Raw genomic sequence first — 24,781 nt, 5'->3', positions numbered from 1 at the left:
TCCTCAAATAGTTTTTCTGTGGGATCAGACCAGAATGCCTAACTGTTTCTAATTACTGAGACTAGGGCACCCCAAATCCCATTGTCCTAATTTGGACAACTTTTAGTAGTTACGAATCAGGACATTTGAGGAACTCTCCACAATACCCGAAGCTGCTCCAACTCCGTTTTTCTAGCCATCACTTTTTGGCCCTTGTCAGAGTCCCTCAGATTTTTAAACTTCTGCTTTTTCCTGCTTCCATCAAAATAAATTTATGAATGGTTTTCATGCTGCCCACTACAATATATCTAATAAATGAGTAAATCACTGAATCCATCAAGTTTCAACAATCTGCTATTCACTAATAGCGAAGCGCCTAAAATTGTCGCCACCATTTTACTCATTGCGGGAAATTGCATCAGCTAATGACTCACCTTGGGCACGCCCGGGCGACCTCCCCATAATGCCTTGCAGCTGTCGCATCACATCGTATAGCGCAGCCACTTGGAAGGGACTTTCAAAGACTGTATAGAAGCAGGGAATGCAACCGTCATTACGTGGTAACAGAATAGTGAGAAGACGTCACAGGTTAGCATAGAGGTATGTAGTGAAATTGAAAAAAACAGAACAAATTGGATAGATCATGTCTGTTATTGCACAGCAGTGCATAAGATTAGTGTGTGACAAAGAATGATATAGAGATTCAATTCTTGGGGTCAGAGGGATAAGAGAGCTGGTAGTGATTTTTGCATTCAAGCAGAAGCTGGCCATCAATATTGCTTAAAAAGCCCAAACATATAACTGCCTGTTTTACAAAGTGTGTGTCACAATGTACTGATACTTAGCATACATGTTAGTCTAATTTGGCACTCCTACACGACATATTACTGCTGCTTGTTGCCTCTGTTGTTTGGGGCTGGCCGTGTACCTTACATTACTTGGTTGGGCTTTCTTAGGTAAGCGAGACTTGTGGTTCAAAACGGTGATAAAAATTAATTCTAGTGTTGCAAAAATACTATGGTAAAAGAAAAAGTGGCAATGGATGTGGTGATGTAAATGAAAAGACAACCTATGCCATGTTATCTGACAATAAGAATGTGGAAGCTGCAAGCAGGCACACCACCACTGGCACCAGTCATTCAGGCAGTAGTACTGCCAAACTTGGGTCACAATTTTCCTCTGTCAAAGCATATTAGTGGGGAGGCAATGGCAATGGCAGACGATATGGACTGATAAGGCACATCACTCATCTGAGTAACAGCAGGGTGATGTTACAGCTTACAGTGACATCAGTTTGTCGGTGTTCTGCACATTTAAATGCTCTGCTGCCATAATAGTTTTTTTTGATTACAGACTTTTATTTCAGTCCATTACATCTGTCTTTTCTAACTCCTAATCCACTAAGTCCCAGCATGATGGGGGCTAAGGAAGCTACTTACCAATAACTTCTTCCATTTGAGACAGGGGATGAGAATAACAGTCAGCGTTTGGACTTGGATGAGTTGGAGGTGGAGAACACCTAACTGTGTTGTGTTTGTGGCAGTTGTAAAAATACAAGTGCTTCTCACTAAATTAGAATATCATCAAAAAGTTAATTTCTTTCAGTTCTTCAATACAAAAAGTGAAACTCATATATTATATACATATATTATATACATATATTACAAACAGAGTGATCTATTTCAAGTGTTTATTTCTCCTAATATTGATGATTATGGCTTACAGCCAATGAAAACACCAAAGTCATTATCTCAGTAAATTAGAATACTTTATAACAACAGCTTGAAAAATGTTTTTAAATTCCGAAATGTTGTCCTACTGAGATGTATGTTCAGTAAATGCACTCAATACTTGGTCGGGGCTCCTTTTTACATCAATTACTACATCAATACGGGGTGGCATGGAGGCGATCAGCCTGTGGCACTGCTGAGGTGTTATGGAAGCCCAGGTTGCTTTGATAGCAGCCTTCAGCTCGTTTGCATTTTTGGGTCTGGTGTCTCTCCTTTTCCTCTTGACAATACCCCATAGATTTTCTATGGTTATGGTGTTAAGGTCAGGCGAGTTTGCTGACCAATCAAGCACAATGATACTGTTGTTTTTAAGCCAGGTATTGGTACTTTTGGCAGTGTTGACAAATGCGAAGTCCTGCTGGAGAATGAAATTTCCATCTCCAAAAAGCTTGTCGGCAGAGGGAAGCATGAAGTGCTCTAAAATTTCCTGGTAGACGGATGCTCTGACGTTGGTCGTGATAAAACACAGTGGACCTACACCTGCAGATGACATGGCTCCCCAAAGCATCACTGATTGTTGACCTCAAGCAGCTTGGATTGTGTGCCTCTCCACTATTCCTCCAGACTCTGGGACCTTGATTTCCAAATGAAATGCAAAATTTACTTTCATCTGAAAACAACACCTTGGACCACTGAGCAACAGTCCAGGTCTTTTTCTCTTTTGGCCCAGGTAAAACGCTTCTGGCGTTGTCTATTGGTCATGAGTGGCTTGACACAAGAAATGCGACACTTGTAGCCCATGTCCTGGATATGTCTGTGTGTGGTGGCTCTTGAAGCAATGACTCCAGCAGCAGTCCACTCCTTGTGAATCTCCCCCAGATTTTTCAGTGGCCTTTTCTTAACAATCCTTTAAAGCCTGCCGTTATCCCCTTTGCTTGTGTACCTTTTTTCTACCACACTTTTTCCTTCCACTCAACTTTCCATTTATATGCTTGGATACAGCACTCTGTGAACAGCCAGCTTCTTTAGCAATGACCTTTTGTGGCTTACCCTCCTTGTGGAATGAGTCAATGACTGCCTTCTGGACATTTGTCAAGTCAACAGTCTTCCCCATGACTGTGGAGCCTACTGAAACAGACTGAGACATTCTTAAATGCTTCAGAAGCCTTTGCAGGTGTTTTTTGTTAATTATTCTAATTTACTGTGATAATGACTTTTGCGTTTTCATTGGCTGTAAGCCATAATCATCAACATTGAGGCTATGTGTCCACAATGCAGAAATGCTCTGGATTTTTCCTGAGCGTTTCTGCATCTCCCTGGCAGAAAAAAACGCATGCGGATTGTACATGCGTTTTTCCTGCCAGGGACATGCGGATGTGAAGCGTTCTTCACATGCATTTCCGAATGCGGGTTGACAAGCGCTTTCCAAGCAATTTTAGCATCACTTGGAAAGTGCTTATCAACTTGGTCACACTATATAAATCCATGCAAACGGCATGGATTTATATAGTGTGACCCAAGAGAATATAAAAAATAAATCTATACTTGCCTTTCGATGGCCCCTGCAGTCTTGCTTCGCTCGGTACTGACTGCCGGCAGATCGCGGTACACTGCACTGAAGGACCTGCCGATGTCAGCGTCGCATGACTATGACGTCAGCGCAGGTCCTCCAGTCCATCGCGATTTGCCGGCAAGGGAGGAGGAGCGCACTGGGGGCCGTCAGAAGGTAAGTATCATATTTATTTTTTATTTTATTCTTTTTTTTTTTTAGTTTCTATGGTTCCCAGGTCCGGAGGAGAGTCTCCTCTCCTCTAGACCTGGGTACCATCCGCACATTGGAACGCATGGAATGTGCATCTACATATACAGTGATGCATAATCCAAGCGTTCTAATGCAAGTCAATGGCGGCGAAAACGCAGCACTTCCGCAAAATAATTGGTAGTGCTGCGTTTTTTTCCGCAATGATAATACGCAGCGGAAATTTCCGCAGCATGTGCACAGCACATGCCGATTATCATTGGGGAACATGGCAGGCCTTCTACCATGCGTTTTTTAAACGTTTCTGCAGCATTTTTGCCGCTGCGGAAACGCTTAAAAAACGCATCATGGGCACACAGCCTAACAGAAATAAACACTTGAAATAGATCACTCTGTTTGTAATGACTCTATATAATATATGAGTTTCACTTTTTGTATTGAAGAACTGAAAGAAATTAACTTTTTGATGGTATTCTAATTTAGTGAGAAGCACTTGTAGAACTGGCAGCCATGGTGGTAGTTACATTGATTGTGGCATCAAGGTAGTAGTGGCACTTTGAGTCAGGGCCAATATAGAGATGGGAATCAGGATAGTGAACAAAGTGCTCATGACAATTCCAACACTGCGACAACTGTCATCCGAATCAGGAGTGATAATTGTGTGATGGACAGGACCTGGAAACCAGATCTCCGTGATGAAGAGTTGATGTCATCAGAGGAGGAGGCTGATTTGTGTTCTCCATGAAGTGAGAAACTGATGTCTAGCCAAAAAGATCTTCATGGAGCAGATCTGCTTCTGCAGTCAACTCGAGAGGAGCTGATGCTATAACTGCTAGTGGTAGAGGAGTCTCAACAGTGTCTGAAAGCTGTGGTTGTGGTGGCAAGTCTCATGTGGTTATCTCCGGTGTGGGAATTCTTTTCCATGTTGACTGCCAACAAATCTTCTACAGAGCCTGCATACTGCAAGAGGAGATTGTGTGCTGTGGGCGTCCCAGCATAAATCTACTAGGAAATAATGTTTTCTATCACCCCATGAAATGGCATCACCTGCTCATGAAGGCTAAGCAGTTTGACCAATACAGAGGCTGTCCTCTTTATGCTAGTGCTCTTCTTTTTGTTAGCTATGCTGTATCCCCGAGTAATACTCTGATGTTATTGTCATCTACTGCTTGTTATACTTCAAGTACTCCTACTTCTAAGTTACTCCATCAAATATACATACCTGAATGTGTGGCCAGGAAACCACTATAGGAACCCTGTCATCTGTGTGCCAACTCAACTCTCATCTGGTTAAGTTGCTGGTGGTACAGTCACCACTTAGTGGATTTAAATGCATTTCAGTAAATTATTGCATTCACTTAGCCTCACTGGAAGATACCGAGCTGCCATTTTGTCTCACAGAAAGTGGTGCCTGCTATGTGCTGTCATGTGTGAGAGAACATGAACCATTTCTGGACATAAATTGAGGTTGAAAATGCACAGACTGGAGAACTGCAATTCTGGACTGGGAAAGTACATGTCTTATGGCCCACTGGGTCAATTTTATGAACGTCTGCTATGCACCAATGAAACCAGGACAGGTAGTGAAGTCTCCACGGTTGTGCGCTAGGTGGTGCTTAACTCTCCTTCTCCTGGACTTACTCCAATGGATATCACCTAACAGCAACAGGACAGATTGCATGCCCCCCCACCCTCAGTCTTTTCGATCCTGTAAGGTTAAACAAAACTTGTCAACAAAAAAAGATTTGCAATTTAGTATTTATTAAAATTTTCAGCTATTCTGGAGATATTACACTTTTGTTTAGAGCTGATTGCTTTGGAGACCTGACTACTGCTACTAGACAACAGAATATGTGCAGTGTGTATGTAAAAAGGTTACTGGGATGCAACATGCAGACAATGAGGAAGCAAAAGTAACTAACAATCTATTTATTTTTCTAACACAGAAATTAAATCAGTCAGTTGTTTGAATACAGGTTAACAAGTCACACAATATTAGCAGTAATGGCGACAACAGTAATATAACAGTTTTTCAGTTTCCTATGCTCTGTTCTATTTGACCATCAGTGTGAACGGCACTTTCATGTCCTTCTGCTCTAATTTTCACGGATGGCACTCACTTCGGTGGCAGGCCCATCACTGTATATCCTTCAAGCTTTTTTGATGATTATATTGGCATTAACAGGGGTCACCGGTATTTCCCGCTAGGCTGCAAGTTCTTAGTAGCAAGTTACTTAGTATCCTATGAGTTCTTTCATACTGGCCAGCCCTGTCCCTTCTGCAGTCTCGGCCCACACCCTGTACTGTACGTCTACGTTGGAAGTAACGGCCCGGTTCACTCTCGTCTCCTGGTCACCACGGCAGACGTCCGATCCCTTATGATGATCCACGCTTGGCCTTCGTGCTTGACTTGCAGCATTCATATATCGGGTTTCAGTGAAGACTGGACTTCGGGTCTTGACCAATGGAGTCTCGGTCCCAGGTCTTGACCGGCGTAGTCTGGACTTCAATGTCTGACCCACAATGTTACCTCTGTCTTCAACTGCACTTCAGTTGCTCGGCCTTTTTGTCACACCTCTCACACGTCCTCCTTGCTTCGCTTACTGGCGCCAACTGACTTCCCGCTTTGTCATTCCGGCCTTTTCATGTAAACATGAAAGATATGAAATTAGAAATACATTATTGCTCTAGAAGATAAGAAGAAAACTAAGATATTTGGCACATAAATTGGCCAATTCATGTTTGCCCAGCAGCCAATAACAAGGCTAGTAGCTCTTATTCCTGACCTGTTGCAGCTCAGTGCTTACAATCTAGAAAACAGCGGTGGTCTACCTCCTACGCAACAAGCTGTAGACGAAAGAAAGGTGTTAATGTCTCAAGAACAGCTGCACATTTTAAGAAGTAAATTGAAAAAAAGTGCTTGTTTTTACTTCATCAATATCCATGTACGAATATGGGAGTGACCCATATTACAGCTTATGTGAAGCTATTTTACATCTTGCAGACATTTATGAACCAAAACCGTAACCCAGAGAGGGGTAGTAAGTCCGTCATAGCACTAGCATAGCAAAGACCAATAATGAAGTGCCAGGATAGAGAAAAATTAATCAAAATAATGACTTTTATTGCAAAAAAAGATTAAAATACAAAATTAATAGTGGTAATTGTCCCAACTCAAAAAACACAATTGACACGGTGGGTAAAGGGCTGGTTGGGGGTTGTTTTGCCCACTGTGTAAAAATTAATTAACATAAATGGATCCTGGTGAACCCAGAAAATAATAAGAATGGCTCAAAAAGGAAGAGTTGGCAAGAGTGTATAAAGATACAGTTATATGAAAAAGTTTGGGCACCCCTATTAATCTTAAGCTTAATGTTTTATAAAAATTGGTGTTTTTGCAACAGCTATTTCAGTTTGATATATGTAATAACTGTTGGACACAGTAATGTTTCTGCCTTGAAATGAGGTTTATTGTACTAACAGAAAATGTGCAATCTGCATTCAAACAAAATTTGACAGGTGCATAAGTATGGGCACCTCACCAGAAAAGTGACATTAATATTTAGTAGATCCTCCTTTTGCAAAAATAACAGCCTCTAGTCGCTTCCTGTAGTTTTTAATGATTTCCTGGATCCTGGATGAAGGTATTTTTGACCATTCCTCTTTACAAAACAATTCCAGTTCAGTAAAGTTTGATGGTCGCCGAGCATGGACAGCCCTCTTCAAATGATCCCACAGATGTTCAATGATATTCAGGTCTGGGGACTGGGATGGCCATTCCAGAACATTGTAATTGTTCCTCTGCATGAATGCCTGAGTAGATTTGGAGCGGTGTTTTGGATCATTGTCTTGCTGAAAGATCCATCCCCTGCGTAACTTCAACTTTATCACTGATTCTTGAACATTATTGTCAAGAATCTGCTGATACTGAGTGGAATCCATGCGTCCCTCAACTTTAACAAGATTCCCGGTGCCGGCATTGGCCACACAGCCCCAAAGCATGATGGAACCTCCACCAAATTTTACTGTGGGTAGCAAGTGTTTTTCTTGGAATGCTGTGTTTTTTTGCCGCAATGCATAATGCCTTTTTGTATGACCAAACAACTCAATCTTGGTTTCATCAGTCCACAGGACCTTCTTCCAAAAAGAAATTGGCTTCTCCAAATGTGCTTTTGCATACCTCAGCCGACTCTGTTTGTGGCGTGCTTGCAGAAACGGCTTCTTTCGCATCACTCTCCCATACAGCTTCTCCTTGTGCAAAGTGCGTTGTATAGTTCACCGATGCACAGTGACACCATCTGCAGCAAGTTGATGCTGCAGCTCTCTGGAGGTGGTCTGAGGATTGCCCTTGACTGATCTCACCATTCTTCTTCTTTGCCTTTCTGATGTTTTTCTTGGCTTGCCACTTCTGGCCTTAACAAGAACTGTCCCTGTGTTCTTCCATTTCCTTACTATGTTCCTCACAGTGGAAACCGACAGGTTAAATCTCTGAGACAGCTTTTTGTATCCTTCCCCTGAACAACTATGTTGAATAATCTTTGTTTTCAGATCATTTGACAGTTGTTTTGAGGAGCCCATGATGCCACTCTTCAGAGGAGATTCAAACAGGAGAACAACTTGCAAGTGGCCACTTTAAGTAGCTTTTCTCATGATTGCATACACCTGGCTATGAAGTTCAAAGCTCAATGAGGTTACAAAACCAAAAAAGTGCTTTAGTGAGTCAGTAAAAAGTAGGTAGGAATATTTAAAACAAGAAAATGATAAGGGTGCCCATACTTATGCACCTATCAAATTTTGTTTGAATGCAGATTGCACATTTTCTGTTAGTACAATAAACCTCATTTCAAGGCAGAAACATTACTGTGTCCAACAGTTATTACATATATCAAACTGAAATAGCTGTTGCACAAACACCAATTTTTATAAAACATTAAGCTTAAGATTAATAGGGGTGCCCAAACTTTTTCATATAACTGTATATACTTCCATATATCTAAAGTCAAAAACAGATGACAACCAATAATAGCAAATACATTCAAAATATAATACTGATGATAATAATAGTAAGGTCATTGAGTAGTTAGGAGAAGATATGTTGGAGGGGGGGTCGATGATTATGATAACGATATCCCAGGGATATTGAGTTAACAACTGTGTGGGTGTGGGAATAAAATCAGACTTAAAATAAAGGGATTAAATATATGTTAAAAAAAAAATTGTAAAAAAAAAACTGAGTGTGTCAAAAAAATACTCAATGGATAAAAATATATTTTATATCTTGAAAGAATTATAAGAAAGGAACAAAACTGGTGTATTTTCACTCCAAATGGGAATTGTGTTTTCAACCTTTAAATCAATTTAACTTCAATTTGAATAAGACATCGCTTCCAGTTACGACTACTTGGACCAGATACAATGCGGTCAGTACCTCGTAATTTCAAAAGGGCCTCATCACAATCATGTACAGCCCAAAAATGATTACGGACATGCTTACGGATCCTGCATCTCAATTCCTTGTGGTCATACCCACGTAGATCTTATTGTAGGGACAGGTTGCATAATAGATCACTCCACTACTACAGCATGTGATCGAATGTGTGATCTTAAAGTAGTAGTAACCTGGGAGTTCTGAAAATCATTGGTACCATATTGGAACATGTCACACATAATCCACAAGGGGAACTGTCCCACTTTGGATCGCAAGAGCCAAATGGGTGTATCGGTTTGAAACTTTGGTGGCTATAAACCAAGAGATCTTTGAGATTTTTGGATCTCCTTTAGAAAATTGAAGGTTGAGTAGGTAAAGATCTGGACCATATTGTATCGTACAAAAGGATGGGCCAATTTTTTTCAAGAATATCATACACTTGTTTGTGTCGAGGTTGAAAATTACAAACATCTGATCTTATTTTTTCTTTTTGGGATCAAGAGATCCAATCGCAGGATTTGTCATACTCCATCCATGACATGTTTAATGCAGTAATTACTGCAGCCCTGTTCTTTAACTCTCGCAACTCGATCAGATTCCTGTTGGGCATACCTGGAGCTGTCTGAGCAGGTACTATGTACATATAGAAATTGTCCAGTTGGTATGTTCCTGATCAAATGGGAAGTATGTAAAGAAGTTAAATAGAGCAAGGTATTTGCAACTGTTTTAATCTCATTTTTCACTGTTTTCATCTTATTATTTTATCATTTTTCCCATTTTATGAACATAGACAACAAAAGCCATATGCCAGACGAGTTGCTCCTCTGCATCAAGCAGCAAATAAATGTCATTTTAGATGGCTTCTTGTCAATTCCAACTGGGCACTCTAGTAATCAACAATGCCCAGAACATTGTGGCAAAGTTAGGCCACATGAGTATTTTGTGAGTTTTTTACCTCCCAGTATTTGTAAGCCAAAACCAGGAGTGGAACAGTCAGAGTAAAAGTATAATAGAAACACGTCACCACTTCTGTATTTATCACCCACTCCTGGTTTTGGCTTACAAATACTGACTCAAACACTCGCCAAATACTCAACATGTGAATGTGGCCTAAAACATGTTCCCTGCTTGACACATGTCCTAAATTTGATCTTGCATTTTTTAAATGAATATAAATCTGGTTGACAGGAAAATTTGGGGGAATTTCAGCTATTATTTATGCAGTGTATCACAACTTCTTGATTTTGCAAATACAATGGTCTGCTTTAACACCTTGATTTTTGACATTGCAATGCATATGCATATGTTGGAACATAAAGCGGTGACTGATTATATCATGCAGCTGACAAACATGGAGCTTGGGTTACTTTGAAATTCATCCTTGGCAGCTGATTAAAGACGCCTGTCTCCTACTGCTGCCCTTGGAAGAGTCTGTTAAGTTTTGTCTTTAGTGACAATTATGTTATCCCTCTCAAAAAACAAAGATGCAACAAGAGATGGTGGAATAAAAGCAACTTCTACATGTTCATTGCCACCCTGGGGCTGTTGTTGACCCTCCGGGCCAATGTCAAATGCAGCAGGATTTGGAGGAGAAGGAGTAACTGCATGTGGATGTATAAGGGGACATTGAGTTATCCTTGGCATAGGCAGGGGATGAGACTGACATTTTCAAATGGATGATGACACTGGCTATAATGGTTATGATGGCCAATTGTTGCAGCGGAGGAGGAGCAAAAAGTGAAGCAACTGGGACCTCTCTCCTGCTAGCAAGTATGACAAGCTGAATGGTTTATTGTTAGCATTAGGATAAATATTGGAAGAGCCATGCTTTTAGACCCAAATTCTAAATGCAAAATAGGGCAATTTTTTTCTGGCTTCTGAAAGGGAGTCTAAATTGTTGTTAGCCAGATAAGCTGTGCTCCCTTCATCTCTTATTTGTGGATTGCCTTTTTGGGAAAAATTTGGCAAAGCAGGCTAATTCAAATTTTGAAAGATTCAATCATCTCTAGTAAACACAATAATGCCAAAAAAAATTGGGATATGTTTGGCCAACCTTTACATTTCCAAACTCCCCATCCATTCTAAAAAAAAATATACAGTATATATATACATACATGCATACATACATACATAAATTGCTCAAAAAATTAAAGGGAACACTCAAATAACACATCCTAGATCTGAATGAATGAATGAAATATTCTCATTGAATACTTTGTTCTGTACGAAGTTGAATGTGCTGACAACAAAATCACACAAAAAATCATCAATGGAAATCAAATTTATTAACCAATGGAGGCCTGGATTTGGAGTCACCCCCAAAATTAAAGTGGAAAAACACACTACAGGCTGATCCAACTTTGTTGTAATGGCCTTAAAACAAGTCAAAATGAGGCTCAGTATTGTCTGTGGCCTCCATGTGCCTGTATGACCTCCCTACAATGCCTGGGCATGCTTCTGATGAGGTTGCGGATGGTCTCCTGTGGGATCTCCTCCCAGACCTGGACTAAAGCATCCACCAACTCCTGGACAGTCTGTGGTGTAACGTGACATTGGTGGATGTGTTATTTGAGTGTTCCCTTTATTTTTTTTGAGCTGTGTGTGTGTAAATATATATATATAGTACAGACCAAAAGTTTGGACACACCTCATTTAAAGATTTTTCTGTATTTTCATGACTTTGAAAATTGTACAAAACTATGAATTAACACATGTGGAATTATATACTTAACAAAAAAGTGTGAAACAACTGAAAATATGTCTTATATTCTAGGTTCTTCAAAGTAGCAACCTTTTGCTTTGATGACTGCTTTGCACACTCTTGGCATTCTCTTGATGAGCTTCAAGAGGTAGTCACCGGAAATGGTTTTCACTTCACAGGTGTGCCCTGTCAGGTTTAATAAGTGTGATTTCTTGCCTTATAAAGGGGGTTGGGACCATCAGTTGTGTTGTGCACAAGTCTGGTGGATACATAGCTGATAGTCCTACTGAATAGACTGTTATAATTTGTATTATGGCAAGAAAAAAGCAGCTAAGTAAAGAAAAACGAGTGGCCATCATTACTTTAAGAAATGAAGGTCAGTCAGTCCGAAAAATTGGGAAAACTTTGAAAGTGTCCCCAAGTGCTGTTGCAAAAACCATCAAGCACTACAAAGAAACTGGTTCACATCAGGACCGCCCCAGGAAAGGAAGACCAAGAGTCACCTCTGCTTCTGAGGATAAGTTTATCCAAGTCACCAGCCACAGAAATCGCAGGTTAACAGCAGCTCAGATTAGAGACCAGGTCAATGCCACACAGAGTTCTAGCAGCAGACACACCTCTTCAACAACTGTTAAGAGGAGACTTTGTGCAGCAGGCCTTCATGGTAAAATAGCTGCTAGGAAACCTCTGCTAAGGACAGACAACAAGCACAAGAGACTTGTTTGGGCTAAAGAACACAAGGAATGGACATTTGACCTGTGGAAATCTGTGCTTTGCTCTGATGAGTCCAAATTTGAGATCTTTGGTTCCAACCACCGTGTACTTGTGCGACGCAGAAAAGGTGAACGGATGGACTCTACATGCCTGGTTCCCACCGTGAAGCATTGAGGAGGAGGTGTGATGGTATGGGGGTGCTTTGCTGGTTTTATTCAAAATTGAAGGCATACTGAACCAGCATGGCCACCACAGCTTCTTGCAGCGACATTCTATTCCATACGGTTTGCATTTAGTTGGACCATCATTTATTTTTGAACAGGACAATGGCCTCAAACACACCTCCAGGCTGTGTAAGGGCTATTTGACCAAGAAGGAGAGTGATGGGGTGCTACGCCAGATGAGAAGGTGTGTCCAATCTTTTGGGCTGTGTATATATACAGTGCCTACAAGTAGTATATATACAGTGCCTACAAGTAGTATTCAACCCCCTGCAGATTTAGCTGGTTGACACATGCGGAATTAACTTGGCATTGTGACATTTGTACTGTAGATCAGCCTGGAAGTGGGAAATGCACTGCAGCAAATTTTTTTTTTTTTTTTTAAAACGTTAAAAGTTAATTCAGAGTGTCATTTATTATTCAACCCTTCAAACCACAAGAATTCTGTTTGGTCCCCCTAAAGTATTAAGAAGTAGTTCAGGCACCAAGAATAATGAGCTTCACATGTGTGGATTAAAGATCTCTTTTGCAGCCTTTTCTGACTATTTAAGACCCTCCCCAAACTTGTGAACAGCACTCAGACATGGTCAACATGGGAAAGACAAAGGAGCATTCCAAGGCCATGAGAGACAAGATCGTGGAGGGTCACAAGGCTGGCAAGGGGTACAAAACCCTTTCCAAGGAGTTGGGCCTACCTGTCTCCACTGTTGGGAGCATCATCCGTAAGTGGAAGGCTTATGGAACTACTGTTAGCTTTCCACGGCCTGGACAGCCTTTGAAAGTGTCCTCCCGTGCCGAGGCCAGGCTTGTCCGAAGAGTCAAGGCTAACCCAAGGACAACAAGGAAGGAGCTCCGGGAAGATCTCATGGCAGTGGGGACATTGGTTTCAGTCAATACCATAAGTAACGTACTCCACCGCAATGGTCTCCGTTCCAGACGAGCCTGTATGGTACCTTTACTTTCAAAGCGTCATGTCAAGGCTCGTCTACAGTTTGCTCATGATCACTTGGAGGATTCTGAGACAGACTGGTTCAAGGTTCTATGGTCTGATGAGACCAAGATCGAGATCTTTGTTGCCAACCACACACGTAACGTTTGGAGACTGGATGGCACTGCATACGACCCCCAAGAATACCATCCCTACAGTCCAGCATGGTGGTGTCAGCATCATGCTGTGGGGCTGTTTCTCAGCCAAGGGGCCTGGCCATCTGGTCCGCATCCATGGGAAGATGGATAGCACGGCCTACCTGGAGATTTTGGCCAAGAACCTCCGCTCCTCCATCAAGGATCTTAAGATGGGTCGTAATTTCATCTTCCAACAAGACAACGACCCAAAGCACACAGCCAAGAAAACCAAGGCCTGGTTCAAAAGGGAAAAAGTCAAGGTGTTGGAGTGGCCTAGTCAGTCTCCTGACCTTAACCCAATTGAAAACTTGTGGAAGGAGCTCAAGAATAAAGTCCACATGAGACACCCAAAGAACCTAGATAACTTGGAGAAGATCTGCATGGAGGAGTGGGCCAAGATAACTCCACAGACCTGTGCCGGCCTGATCAGGATTATTAGCTGTAATTGCAAACAAGGGTTATTCCACAAAATATTAAACATAGGGGTTGTATAATAATTGACCCACACTTTTATGTTTAAAATGTAATAAAATTCAACTGAGCAACATAACTTTTTGGTTTGTAAGATTTATGCTTCTGTTCATAAAACCTACTCTCGTTTGCAGTTTGAAGGCTCTAACTTATTTGCATCTTATCAAACCAGCTAAATCTGCAGGGGGTTGAATACTACTTGTAGGCACTGTATGTATGTATATATATATATATATATGTGTGTGTGTGTGTGTATGTGTGTATATATATATATATATATATATATATATATATATATATATATATATATATATGAAGCTATGAGCTGTGCACTATGGCTGACAACTTGCTGCATCAGCCACAATCAGTGTTTGCACCAATCGTTGCTGTTTAACCCCTTACCTACTGCTGGCAATAAGGACTACAGCATCTAGATGGTTAACAGTGTAGGGGCTCCCTGTTTAACCCCATCGGCACCCTGAGATCTTGATTGTGTGGTCCAGATGTTTGCCATAGCAATTCGTAGCCAAGTAACAACCTTAAAGTCTTCCAGCTATAGTGGCCTGTTCAGAAGTTAGAAACATTTAGATGGTGAAAATAATTTTTTTAATTCCTGTCATGTCACTTTGCATTAATTGCTGAAAAGCATCTGAAGGGTTAATAAATGCCCTTAAAGCCATTTTGAATACGGTGAGGGCTGCTATTTTTAAAATGGTATCACTTTTGAGGATTTACAATATTTATATGACCTTCAAAGTAATTTCAAAATTGAGTAAGTCCCAAAAAAAAAAAAAAAAAAAAAAATGTTTTGTAAATTTCCTTGAAAAAAATGAAAAATTACTTATGCATTGCATACAACCTTCTAAAATGTTAACAAAATAAACCAACATTTTACAAATGGTGCTGATGTAAAGCAGATATGAAGGAAATGTTGTTTAATATTTTTGTGTGGTTATGACTGTGGATTAAAGGGATTTTCATTCAAAGTTTGAAAATTGCAAACGTTTTGAAATGTCACATTTCTGATATTTTTATAAATAAACACAAAACATATCAACCTAAATTTACCACTATCATAGAGTATGTGTCACGAAACAAATTGTCTCAAAATGTTGAAGCATTCCAGAGTTATTACTACATAAAGTGACACGTCAGATTTAAAAATTTGTCCTAGTAATTAAGGGGTTAATTCTTTTGTTATTGTTTATTTTGAAGGGATTTTCCTAAAAAAAAATTTTAAAAAATGTTTGCCCGTAGGCTGCATTGCCATCACCACTGAGCTCATTGTTTGGCTGCAGTAGTCCCATGCACTATTGTCATGTTATCACACCTGCAGTCCATCAAAAAAGCAGAGAGCAGTGCAGAAAAAGCATCAGTGGACCTCAGGAGGGTGAATAACTTTGCTTTTATCTTTTGATATCACAAGCCAGTGGGCATAAAAATGTTAAAACTTAAAACCGCTATAGCAGTAAATCATTTGTAAGGTATATTCAGTACGCAAAGAAGTATATAGCCCGTTAACTATAGTAATATTGCAGCTGCGATATTGGGTCATGTCAGAAGAGTCGGAACCTGTCAACCCTTCACACTAAGCATCCCCGAAGACACTGCAAGTTAACAGACCCAGTCTCCCCAAATGACACCAAATGGCTCATCTCCGTAGATGTGCACACATCACTGGTGAGTGTGTGGGCCACATATTAGATCCTGCCAGAATTTCTGGGCAAGATTTTCACATTAAAAAACAGAAATATTACGACATGCTTACATAAATGATTAATCTACATGATTTACAATTCATAGCCTACAGTTTGTACTTGTTACCGCATGATAATTAACCACTCGCGTCTATCACAAGATAAATCCCATGCTCCTGTTTACCCCTCATGACCCCCAAGCATAAATAAACACAGGTTCACACATAGAGTGCCTTGTAAAAGTTTGGGCACCCCTGGTCTTAATTACTGTTGTTGTGAACAGTTAAGCAAGTTGAAGATGAAATGATCTAATTTTCTTTGTATTTTAGTCAAAAAAAATAAATTTATATTTACATTTTAAAAATTACAAAAAGGAAAATGTGAAGATGCAAAAGTTTGGGCAACCTGCATGGTTAGTACCTAGTAGCACCCTCTTTTGAAAGTATTACTGCTTGTAAATGCTTATTGTAGCCAGCCAAGAGTCTTTCAATTGTTGTTTGAGAGATTTTCATCCATTCTTCCTTGGAAATTCTTCCAGTTCTGTGAGATTTGAGTTTTCTTGCATGCACTTCTATTTTGAGGTCTAGCCACTGATTTTGAATGATGGTCAGATCAGGGGACTGTGATGTCCATTGTAAAACCTTCAGCTTGTGCCTTTTGAGGTAGTCTATTGTGGATTTGACTTATGTTTTAGGATTATTATCCTTTTGTAGAAGCCATCCTCTTTTCAACTTCAGCTTTTTTTCCTGGGGCGGTCCTCATGTGAGCCAGTTTCTTTGTAGCGCTTGATGGTTTTGCAACTGCACTTGGGGACGCTTTCAAAGTTCGCCCAATTTTTCACACTGACTGACCTTCATTTCTTAAAGTAATGATGGCCACTCGTTTTTCTTTACTTAGAATTTGTATTATGGCAAGAACAAAGCAGCTAACAGTCTATTCAGTAGGACTATCAGCTGTGTATCCACCTGACTTCTGCACAACACAACTGATGGTCCCAACCCCATTTATAAGGCAAGAAATCCCACTTATTAAACCTGACAGGGCACATCTGTGAAGTGAAAACCATTTCCGGTGACTACCTCTTGAAGCTCATCAAGAGAATGCCAAGAGTGTGCAAAGCAGTCATCAAAGCTAAAGGTGGCTACTTTGAAGAACCTAGAATATAAGACATATTTTCAGTTGTTTCACACTTTTTTGGTAAGTATATAATTCCACATGTGTTAATTCATAGTTTTGATGCCTTCAGTGTGAATGTACAATTTTCAAAACCTTTAAATGAGAAGGTGTGTCCAAACTTTTGGTCTGTACTATATATATATATATATATATATATATATATATATATATATATATATATATATATATATATATATATATATATATATATATATAATATTTTAAAATACAAAGAAATTGTGTTGTCTTTAACTTTAGCCCTTTTGGAGCTTATTTCATCTTCAACTTGATTACCTATTCACAATAACAGTAATTTTCAAACTTTTACATCCCACTATATATACATTCACATGGTGTTTACGCCCAGGCACACGTTAGTACATAGTGTATGCACACAGACACATGCACGCAGAGTTGCGCATATCTATAATATACATTCTACATACATGCAGCACAAAAAAGAGGATCAATGTGAAGTGTGGTTTATTCACCCAATAGCTCTGGGTGGAGCTGCAGTTCCCTCCTGTTTCCAGCATGTGTGGCCAGGAGCGAAGGACATGGAGCTTGGCAACCTGCAACTGTTTGCAGTTGGCTCAGCACTGCTCTTTTATCCCTGCCCACTCTTTCTCTTCTGCTCCGATATTCACTCTCACCACTAGTGGCTGATGCTGTTATCGCCTGCCTCAACACGTCAGTCACCTGGTCAACAGCACAGGTGATCTAGTTACAGTTAATAAAATCCAGGTGACTCCTGAGAAATCCAGAATAGTTGACATGACTGAAACTGTTCAGTATTGCTACACAATATCCTTAATGCTACTGGTACTTCTGAACATGTGCTACAGAGACAGGAGAGCAACAAATTCTTATGTCTGTATGTGCAGTAAAGAGTAGACATCATAGCAGTAATTCTCTACCCACTAACTCAGAGAGAACTGAAAACTAGAGATGGAGCCTGAGAGAAATCTGGTGAAATATGCATAAGTCATATGTTGCCCAGCATTGGTGTTATTCCTAATGTACACCCATAAAAGTTTATTCTAAAAAGTCACCTGAAACTACAGGTACACTGTAGGTATTGCTTATTCGTTTATCGGAGACATGAAATTTCTCAATGAAAAGGTTTTCCACATATTCAATTTCTTTTTACGCCATAAGCTCCCACTGGTTAAAAATGACAAATGGAGCAATTATCTCCTTCCCTTGCACCAGTGCATCATTGACTTCAGTCTTTGTTGACAAGCTGCAGCAGTGACGTCACAATTCTAGTGTACATGTGTTTTGCTACCAATCTCAAGGCTCAAGAGTCTCGCCAATTATCTCAGCAACACCACTGTAGCCTGTCAACAAAAACTAGAGGCAGCAGTGAAGAGCATGCACTATAGCAAGGGAGGAGTGAGTAAAGCTCAGTTTATTTTTATCTTTTGGGAGCCTATGGGCCTAAATAAATATAATGGAAAACCCCTTTAAGAAACCCAACTTTTTAAATATATTTTTCCGTCTTATTTTACTTTACTGTATTCTGGCTTTTATCTGTGCTGACCTGCATTTCTTTATACCATAGGTCCATTTGGCATTAATCATGGAGTTGAACTTCATTCTGATGTGGTGGAATATGCCAAGGAAAAATTGGAGGCTTTCATTAAGTTTAGTGACAGCTTTGACAAGTAGGTATAATCTATAATTTATTGACCTTACAAATGTAATTTCCCTGAGGTATTGTAATGATTAAGAATTGTAACTGCGTGTTTCTGATGATGTTTCCAGCATGAGACATGCCATAATATGCTAAGTTTTGATTTAGGCAGTGTCAGACTGACATAATAAGATCTGTTAACAGTATCAAAGCAGTGGACAACCTCTTTAACGATTACATTAATCTAAAGAAGATTCCCACCTAGGAATTTAGAATAACTGTATATGAGTAAATCAGAAATCTAAATTAGCCTCTCCATATATTGTTAGACTAGCCATGTTGAAGAAATTCCTGATGGTCACTGGCTTTTGAAAAACTACACTTCGTTGCCAGTTTTGCCCGGCCAGACCGACTCAGGCAGCGGGGGTTCCCTGCCTCGGCTGATGCGGCATCCTGAAGCACCACCGCTGGGGTCAGTGGACCTCTAGGGTGTGCAGGAAGATCCAGCTCAAAGATCCGGCAGCATCTGCTGGAGCCGGCTGCATCTCCCTGGACCTTCCTGGATGCAGTGGTGGTGAGGACCGCACGCAAATCCCCTGCGCTGAGCAGCCGGGTGGCATTGGTGAGAGCGGGACTTCCGGGTTCCACTTCGTACACGTGTGTGCGCCGGGCGCCTCCTGATGACGCGGGGCCGTAAAGCATGACTGGGAATCCAGTCTGAGCATGCGCGGGTGTTCCCTCATTTGGTGCGGGGGAGGGGGCATCCCTAAAGAGCGTGCCGCATCGTAGGTGCATTAATTTAGGCCCGATGGCCTGCTGGAGGGGGAGTGCCCCTTTGGCTTTATAAATCCACCAGAGACACCAGGGAGGTGCTTCTTAGAGAGCTGTGGCGGTCTTCCTTTAGCCATGAGTGACCAGGAGATACTGGAAGTGCAATCTCTGCTTCTTCAGTCACCGCCACCACAGCAGAAGCCGCAGCCACAGAAGCAACAACAACCAAGAAAAAAACGGGAGACAGGATGCCAGGAGGACCCTTCCCATCATCTCGAACTGGGTAACAGTGGGAGCGGCCGTTCTGTCAGGTCGTCCCAGCGCAGCAAGGACTCCACTGCGGTGTCAACTCTGAGGGAAACCCTATCTACAAAGATGGCTCCACTTCCTAACTCTGTACCCCTTCTTTCATCTTCCTTGTAACTAGGGTCTCCCTCTCTTTTTCTCTCATCAGGGAAGGGAGAGCACAGCATAGGGAGAAAGGATTACCAGCTTCATGAAGAGTTCAAAAAATAGGTTTCTTTATTGTGAAAAAAGCTCTTTAAAAACTGATTCCATAGTCACATAGTATAGCCCTGGCTATACTATGTGACTATGGAATCTGTTTTTAAAGAGCTTTTTTCACAATAAAGAAACCTATTTTTTGAACTATTCATGAAGCTGTTAATCCTTTCTCCCTATGCTGTGGAACTACTGCGAATGGTTCATCGCACCTTGCTTCTGGACGTCATTGCTCAGGTGAGCTGGTGTTACCTTATTACTACTCCAAGGGACAGCACAGGCAAAACTAAACACAGGACCTGTGCACTTTGCACAGAAGAGTTACCCATTACGTGGGAAAAAAGACTCTGCAGCTCTAGTGTAGAGCAGACTATCTGCGTGGAAACCCTGAAATTCGCCTCAGAACTCATATCCCTAATAAAGTCGCAGGTAGAAGACACTGTTGGGTCCCTTCAAGGGGGAAAAAACAGAAAAAATCCAAAAACATATCCCCTGCATCCGAGCATTGTAGTTCAGAGGACAACGAGGGAGATACGTATGCGTCCGATTCTTCATCATCCTCATCTAGGGATAGAGGCGGACAGAGCTGTTTTCCTATTGAGGGAACTTTCTCATCAAGGCCGTCAGGGGCTGATGGACCCCGTCCCAAAAGATCTCTCCAGGACATGTTTAGCGGGCTTGGACAAAAAAGAGAAGATCTTTCCCACTTAATGAGAAAGTCTATTCTTTGATTAGGAAGGAGTGTAAAAGGCCAGAAACAAAGGGCTTTTTATCCCCAAAAAGAATATACCCATTTGATGACTCTGCATGTTCCTTTTGGGAGAAGGTACCAAAACTGGACGTGGCAATTGCTAAGGCCTCCAAAAAGCTCTCCCTCCCATTTGAAGATATGTGCGTGTTAAAAGACCCCATGGACAAAAAAGCGGACACCTTCTTAAAGGGATCATGGGAAGCCGCAGGGGGAGAATTAAAATCTGCGGTAGCAGCTACATGTACAGCCAGGTCAATAATGGTCTGACTGGACCAGTTAGAAACACAACTGAGAGAAAACGTCTATGGATATGATATTAGAATTCATCCCTGTAATGAATGGGGCAACCGCCTTCTTAGCTGACGCCTCTGCTGATTCTGTCAGGTTAGTGGCCAGGGCTGCAGGGTTCCCTAATGCAGCCAGGTGAGCCCTCTGGCTTAAATGTTTGCCTGGAGATCTCCAGATAAAATCAAGGTTATGCTCCATCCCCTGTGAGGGCGAATTTTTAATTGGGCCTACGCTTGACGATATTCTAGACAAAGCCAGGGACAATAAAAAGTGTTTCCCTATCCTCTCTGAGTAAAAGATTTATCCGCAGAAAACCCCCTAGGGACCACAATAAGTGGGAGGATAAGAAGAGGAAAACCAAAGGGTTCCTGTTCAACAGACACCCCCCCCCCCCCCCATGACAGCGGGAAGTCCTCCCAATGAGGGTTTTCCCCGGGTGGGTGGAAGGCTATCAGGGTTTCTGGGAAAGGATATCCAACAGCTCGTGGATTCGGGACCTAATAAAATCAGATCTGAAGTTCCAGTTCCACTCAATTCCACATCCAAATTTTATAGTAACACCCAAAAGATTCTCAAGCGAAGAGCAACTAGCTTTAGAACAGGAGATCCTAGGCCTAATAGAAAAGGCAGTCCTTCAAGAAGTCCCGACTCAGAAAAAGGCGAAGGTTTCTACTCCCTTCTGTTCCTGAGGAAGGAACCAAACGGGACTTAAAGGACAATCATAACCCTAAAAAAATTGAACAAACTATTGAAGGTACAAGCCTTCAAGATGAAAACAATAAAAACAACAGTAAAAATGCTGCTTTCAGACTGTTTCATGACTGTTCTGGATCTAAAGGACGCTTACTATGATGTCTCCATCCACAAAGATAACCAGAAATTCATCAGGGTTGCAATTTCTATAAGGAGGGTGGTCAAGCACTATCAATATACAGCCCTCCCATACTGCCTAGCCATAGCCCCAAGGGTGTTCACCAAGATAATCGCAGAGGTAATGGCACATCTAAGGGAACAAAATATCCTAATTGTCCCATATCTGGATGACTTTCTGGTAATAGGCAGTTCCTTCCTACATTGCAAAGACCATCTGGGGAAGGTCATGGATTCCTTGACAAACTTAGGCTGGCTTTTGAATCTAAAAAAATCCATACCCAAGCGAAGTACAGGAATATCTGGGCATCACATTGGATTAAAAAAAAACAAAACAGGAGTGTCGCCTCCCAACAGAAAAAATTCAGAAGATCATAGCCCTGATATCTCGGGCAAGGGACCACCCGTCTATGACTCTGCGGAAAGCTCTGTCCCTCCTAGGCTTCATGACTGCCTGCTTCCCGGCCATCCAGTGGGCTCAAATACATAGCAGAGATTTGCAGTGGGAAATCCTAGAAGCAGAAAAATCTCTAAAAAGGCATTTAGAAGAGCCGCTAACATTGTCGTCAAAAAACACACTTTCTTTAAGATGGTGGGGGAAAATAAACAATTTAACCTGGGGTATTCCATGGGTGAACCCAGTGCCTCAGATTCTGACCAGACGCAAGCCTCAGGGGTTAGTGGGCTCACTTAAACAATCTTTTAGCTCAGGGGGTCTGGGCAGAAGACCTAAGGTCAGTATCCTCAAACATGAAAGAGCTATTGGCAGTAAAGTTTGCACTCTGGGAATTTTTGCACACTCTTCGAGGTCATCATGTAGGGGTGTTCTCAGACAACCGGGTAGTAGTAGCGTATCTGAATCACCAGGGAGGTCCCATGCTCTGATGCAAGTGACGGAGACTATCTTTCAGTTAGCCGAGAACAATTTGGGGTCCCTATCGGCCCTCCAGCTGAGACAGGCCGAGTGGGACTTGAATCAGTCAGTTTTCAATCAGATTGTAGAGATGTGGGGACGTCCTTCCATAGACCTGTTCACAAAAAGTCAGAACAAGAAAATAAGCACATTCTGTTCATTAGACCCCAAAGGGGACCCTATAGCGTTAGACACCTTCATGATCCCATGAAGTCACTCTCTAGTCTATGCTTTTCCTCCGACTGCCCTGATTCCGGCAGTTCTGAGAAAGATCAGGGAGGCACAAAGCAAGAGTAATCTTGATAGCCCCCTTCTGGCCAAAGAGGACGTGGTTTTCTTGGCTGAGGATGATGTCAATCTCCGACCCCTGGGTACTTCCAGACTTTCTTTCTCAGGGACTGGTCCTTCATCCTCTGGTAACGAGCTTGCACATGACAGCCTGGAATTTGAGAGGGCTCTCTTGAAGGATAAAGGGTTTTCCCCGAATTTAATCACCACATTACTTCAAAGTAGGAAACCTGTAACCACCAAACTTTATGGGAAAATTTGGAGAAGGTTCCTTTCATCTTCAGGTTCCAGGTTAGATGGAGGGGTCCCAATAACAGCTATTTTATAATTTTTACAGAAGGGGTTGGAACAGGGCCTAGCCACAAGCACCTTGAAGGTTCAAGTCGTGGCTTTGGGGGCCCTATACAATTTTAACCTAGCCAGGGATCGGTGGATATCTAGATTCATCAAGGCATCAGCTAGATCCAGACCCATCCCCTCTCGGAACAGTGCCCCTTGGGATTTAAACTTGGTCCTATCAGCTCTAACCAAACCCCCTTTTGAACCTTTGTCAGATGCATCTCTAAGAATCCTATCCCTTAAGATAGTGCTTTTAGTAGCTCTCACGTTGTCACGTAGAGTCAGTGACATCCAGGCACTATCTGCAGGCCCTTCTTTCACACAAATCTTGGAGGATTGAGTTACTCTTAAAACTGACCCAGCCTACCTACCAAAAGTGGTGTCGAGATTCCATAGGTCTCAGGAGATCACCCTCCCTTCTTTCTGCCCAAATCCCAAAAACAGGAGAGAAAGAGACTTTCATACATTAGACGTCAGAAGGTGCCTAATCCAGTACCTAGAGGCAACACAAGTATGGGAATGATAGGGCTCTTTTTGTATGCTTTCAGGGTCCTCAAAAGTGGAAAAAAGCTTCTAAAGGCACGTTGGCAAGATGTATAAGGGACGCCATGACCCTGTCATACTCCTCATGTGGGGAAGCCGCCCCGGAGAAACTGAAAGCTCACTCAACAAGAGCAGTGGCAACCTCCTGGGCGGAAAGAGCCGGTGCCTCGATAGAACAAATATGTAGAGCTGCAACATGGTCTTCTCCCTGTACATTCTTCAATCACTATCAGCTGGACTTGGCCTCTTCTTCAGACCTTACTTTCGGTAGAAGAGTTCTGGAAGCAGTGGTCCCCCCCCAATGATACATTTCTCTGCAATTCTCTCTGTGGTGCCATCATGGGAGAAGGAGGAAGATGTACTTACCTACTGGTAACGGGATTTCTCAGATCCCATGACGGCACCCATACATTCCCTCCATTCACGTGTGGGTGTGCACACTTTTTAATTCTTCGTTATTTATACGTAGTCACAGGGTGTTCCTGATAAGCATAATAATAATATTATACCTTGTTGTGTTATTAACCTGGAGTTCCTCTCGTGCTCTGTAAACAACTGATAAGGCAGAGAGGTACCGCCCTTTTTATCTGTAGGTTTCCTGTCTTTGAATGGCGGATCCCCTCTCTCCGTGATGCCGTCATGGGCTCTGAGAAATCCCGTTACCGGTAAGTAACTACATGCAAAATTTGGGGGGAAATGGGGTTGCGTTTTGTAATCCGAATTGTAGCTGCGGTGGAGCCTACCAGCTGCGGTGGAGCGGGGTCCCAGGGATGCTGCTGCCAGAAGCTTCTGACGGAGGCAGGAGAAGGGCGATGGCTGCGGGCCCCAGGCTGGTAGAACGAGGTGTTTGATGTTGCGGGGGCTCTGCTGACATTTTGTG

At 41.8% G+C, this 24,781-nt stretch overlaps 1 protein-coding gene across 1 annotated transcript in view; it reads left to right on the top strand.

Annotated features, from left to right (window-relative positions):
* PCMTD1 (protein-L-isoaspartate (D-aspartate) O-methyltransferase domain containing 1) overlaps nt 1–24,781 on the top strand; it is a 93,558-nt gene that overhangs the window by 33,240 nt on the left and 35,537 nt on the right. The window contains exon 3 of the mRNA XM_073679285.1: nt 18,566–18,668. Coding sequence (XP_073535386.1) covers nt 18,566–18,668 — 103 coding nt within the window. The remainder of the gene's footprint in view (nt 1–18,565; nt 18,669–24,781) is intronic.

Source organism: Phyllobates terribilis, unplaced genomic scaffold (assembly GCF_046119375.1).
Source record: "Phyllobates terribilis strain yellow unplaced genomic scaffold, ASM4611937v1 Scaffold_4__5_contigs__length_816908805, whole genome shotgun sequence".
Taxonomy (NCBI): domain Eukaryota; kingdom Metazoa; phylum Chordata; class Amphibia; order Anura; family Dendrobatidae; genus Phyllobates; species Phyllobates terribilis.
Note: the sequence above shows the minus strand (reverse complement) of the source record. Positions and strands in the feature narration are given on the sequence as shown.